The following is a 4,197-nucleotide window of genomic DNA, read 5'->3' as shown; positions in this document are numbered from 1 at the left end:
AAGAATTCTCGCATGTGCAAGCAATACGTGGCGTTTCTGAATCCGTTCTTGAAGAGTCGATCGGATCCTTTTGACGCGGACCCATTCGTTCTTCGCTAGTTTGAAGGAGGGGTTGTCCACTCGCTGTTGTGGCGGTTGACGCCTCCAAGACTTCAGATCCGCTTCATAGCGAATTCTATCAACTGGTTCCAATGCTTTGGCCAGTTGGCATTCGAGGCGTTAGCGTCTCCTCTAATGTGCTCTCTTTGATAGAGGGGGCACATCATTAACAGTTGACCCTTTATTCAAGGGGTTTAGATCTGTGGTTTTAGCCTCGTCGGATGCTGACGGGGCGTTGTGAGCCACACGTGCGGCGGTGGCGGCGGTGGCGGGAAGATCTTCTTCTTGGGCTTCTGAAGATGAAGTCCAACAGGTCTTCTTGGAGTAGGCCTTCCTGCACCTACGAGGAGAGGCCGATCTGGAGGAGGAAAACAAGTATTCCTCGTACTTCTGCTGGTCAAACTCATATTCGACCTCCGTTTCAACCGGGATGAGGATCCGAGGTTGCGACACGTCAGCCTTCGTAGAAAGGCTGTCGGCTCCTACTGTGGTCGCCAGTTTGTTTTCGCTGAAAGTCACCTTCATCATTGATTTCATTAAAACTTTAGTCATTTACAAATGAATTCAAATAACAAAAATAAAAATTACAACTCTCTTGAAAGTAAACACAAGATCCGTTTATCGACTCTTGCTTGCGTGGGTTCTTCGCCGGTGCTGGGGTTTATCCGTGGACGACCACAGATCGGATCCGATTGACGGAAAATTGACGGATCTCCTACCTCACCAAGGGGGTATTTACTTGAAGCGCTAAAATCGATCAAGCAAAATCAGCAGCTCTTCTTGAGATTAAGATAAAGCCTAATCTCAAGGAATGGACGTACGGGGCTTCGGATCCTTCGAATGACTTCTCCTCTATGCTAAAGTTCACCAAGATCTCGTTGGCCTTTGCTGAAATTTCGTGCTCCTTGACTCTTCAATCCAGCAGCACCTCGTCCTCTTGATAAAATTCCCGATTTGTAAAATAGAGGCCTTAGGCTCATATTTATAGGTCTCGGGTTTGGTTATTTGGATGAGAATGAGTGATTCAGCCTTATTTTCAGTTAATAACAGCCTAACCATGTTTGTTGATGATATCAAGTCGGTTGGGAACCCCTGGAACAAATAAATCCTGCAAAAACCGCTTTAAAACCGTTGAAAACGCCTCCGGGGGTCGAAACAGCGCGACGGACACTGCTGACTCGCGGGGGCGCGGGTCAGCAGGGTCTGACCCATGCTTGCGTGGGATCCGACCCGTGCTGGCGCGGGTCGGTCTGAGCCATCCGCGCGGCGCGGGTCCGTCACCTCTGCCGAATTCCTTTCTCTTTTGGCGCGTTTCTTTCCGGGACTTGTACTTTTCGCTATTTCATGTATTTGGTCGACTTGCTGACTTGTACACTTCATTGCGGGACTGAACGTCGAACGCGTCGGCTAATTGGGGCTGTACGCGTTGGTTGACATGCACGCGTTGATTGATGCGTGCGTGTTGACCGACGCACACGAGCTGATTAACGTGCACGTGTTGACTGACATGCGCGAGCTGACCGACACGCACGAACTGATTGACACGCTTGTGTTGACCGACGCACGCAAGCTAGATGACGTGCGCGTGTTGACCGACACGCGTGAGTTGGTTGACGTGCACGTGTTGACTGACACGCGCGAACTAGTTGACGCGTGCGTATTGACCGACACGCACGAACTAATTGACGCGCGTGTGTTGACTAACGCTCTCGAGCTGGTTGACGCTCACGTATTGACCGACACGCACGAACTGATTGACGCACGCATGTTGACCGACGCGCACGAGCTGATTGACGCGCGCGTGTTGACTAACGCGCACGAGCTGGTTGACGCGCGTGTATTGACCGACGCGCGCGAGCTGACGTGTGGGCTCCCATAGGCAATTTTAGACGCCTATATAGATCTATGGCTCACAAACCCTTCCATTGTTGTTCGTCTTCCTACAGCAAGAGTCTCGTTCCTTCAACCAAGAAGGGTCAGTCTTCCTCCTCTACCTCCACTCGTCCTACTAACTCTTTAATTCCAAAATTTTTTATTAATATTGCTGCTAACTATAGAATTAAAGAACCTATATCTAATAAGGGTATCACAAAATTGAAATCCCTAGAGAAAGGGAGAAAGTGGCCTCTTAAGCCACTTCCCTTATGGTTGTTGGTGTCTCATATATTTCTCCATGAAAATATGATCCTAGAATATTAGAGGTCTTAAAGACCCTGTCAAAAGAAGATTAGTCAGATACTGTATTATCTTCTCAGGTGTAGATATTATTGGTATTCAGGGCCGGTCCTGAGATTTTTGGGGCCCTAGGCAAAATTAAAAAATGGGGCCCTTAACTGATAAACTGTCTATTTATAACAAAGATATTTTATTGAAATGAAATGAATATAAGATTACAAAATTACTTAAAACAATTTCTTCGAGCATTATTTGATGCAAAGTCATTAATAATACAATCAACGTCTATGTCTTGTAACATCTCATTCTCGATGCTTAGAATAGCCAAATTGTTCAATCTTTCTTGTGCCATTGTTGAACGCAAGTAGGTTTTGACCAACTTCAATTTTGAAAAACTTCTCTCCGCTGTTGCTACAGATACATGCACAGTTAATAAGATTCGATAGGCAATTGAAACATTTGGATAACAATCAGCTTGCTTAACAAATTCCAAAATTTGGATTGCTGTCATTGACACTTCTTGTAAAGTTTTTTGTAGCACTCTTAACTCAGAAAACATATCATTAAGATCAATATCAGATGAATCATTATGAGATAAAACACTTTCAAGATGATTGCAACAATTTCTTAATTTACTATCATCCAATGACTTCAAAGTATCTGAATCACATAAAAACCCAAAAATACTTTCAAATGTCTTTAGTTGTTCAAATCTCTCTTTTAATGAATTGATTGCCATATCCAAAACAATTAAAAAATAATTAACTCTAAAAGACTCCTCTGTGGATTGTATTTCTTCATCATGATCAGTTTCACCAGGTTGTTTTTTCCTAATGATACGACGTTTTGTTGGAAATGTAGGATCCACATTCATATCAAATGCAACACTTCTAGCAATATCCAAACTCTTCTCAAACCCATCATTTCTAAAATTTTCAAAATATAACATCACGTCTCTCACCTGATTCATAGTAGTGTTAATATTCATATTTTTATTTTGTAATTTTTTTGCTAACCATGTTAATAGCAAACAAAACATCATACCAAATAATCATACCAAGTAAAAATTCAAAGTTCTCAATTGCAGTGACCAAACTTTCAGCTTCACTCTTTGTTTTCGCATCTTCTGAAGTTTTATATAATTCTAACAAAGCCAATCTTATGTGAGGAGCTTGAAATCTAATGGCTTTTACACTTTTCACTCTACTCTCCCAACGGGTATTACACAAAGATTTCACAGTAAATGAAGGAACATTATCAATTAAAATCTTCCACCTCTTAGTAGAACTCGAAAATAATGAATATATACGTTGCACAACTCCAAAAAATAAGATAGCTTTAACACATGAATGTGCCATATCACTAAGAGTAAGATTGAGATTATGGCAAGCACATGGCATATATAATGCTCTCGGATTAATTTCAAGTAATCTTTTCTGAACACCTTGATGTTTACCTTTCATGTTAGAACCGTTATCATAACCTTGGCCTCTAATATCATCAACATCAAGATCATGATCATCACCTAACTGCTCATTAACATCTTCACTTGAAACAATATGTTCATCACTTAAATTTTCATTTGATCCACTAACTACAGGAATGTTAGAACTTTTTGATAAAAATCTATCAATGGCTCCTTTTTGTGACTCTATTAGTTCTTCTACTCGTTTTTTCTTTTTTCTTTTTTCATTTCCGCATAAATATTTTCGATGCGCCATTTTCTTTAAATAAATAACTAAACAATTCTATGAGATTTAAGACAAATAACAGAAACAATTACAATCAAATAACTTAGTAAAAAGAAAAGGAATAATAGCACCTGATTAAGTGTATGACAATGCCCAAATAGCCAATGAAATAATTGCAATGTATCTTTGAGAACAAATTTTAGATGGAGAAGTTTAATAGACAAACTTTTCT

At 40.9% G+C, this 4,197-nt stretch overlaps 1 protein-coding gene across 1 annotated transcript; it reads right to left on the bottom strand.

Moving 5' to 3' along the window:
• LOC109841663 (zinc finger MYM-type protein 1-like) lies at window positions 2,498-3,995 on the bottom strand. Its single transcript, XM_020410612.1, has 2 exons — window positions 3,291-3,995; window positions 2,498-3,235 (listed from the first exon to the last, which is right to left on the bottom strand). The coding sequence occupies exons 1-2, from the start codon at window positions 3,993-3,995 to the stop codon at window positions 2,498-2,500; spliced, it is 1,443 nt and encodes a 480-aa protein (XP_020266201.1).

The sequence above is a fragment of the Asparagus officinalis genome, chromosome 5, assembly GCF_001876935.1.
Source record: "Asparagus officinalis chromosome 5, Aspof.V1, whole genome shotgun sequence".
NCBI classification, from domain to species: Eukaryota; Viridiplantae; Streptophyta; class Magnoliopsida; order Asparagales; family Asparagaceae; genus Asparagus; species Asparagus officinalis.
Note: the sequence above shows the minus strand (reverse complement) of the source record. Positions and strands in the feature narration are given on the sequence as shown.

Excerpts from the sequence above, each read along its gene's own strand:
- LOC109841663 (XM_020410612.1), bottom strand. The coding sequence starts at position 3,995 with ATGGCGCATCGAAAATATTTATGCGGAAATGAAAAAAGAAAAAAGAAA. Across the intron at positions 3,236-3,290 it reads TTTTGTTTGCTATTAACATG|GTGAGAGACGTGATGTTATA; the intron begins GTTAGCAAAAAA and ends ACTATGAATCAG.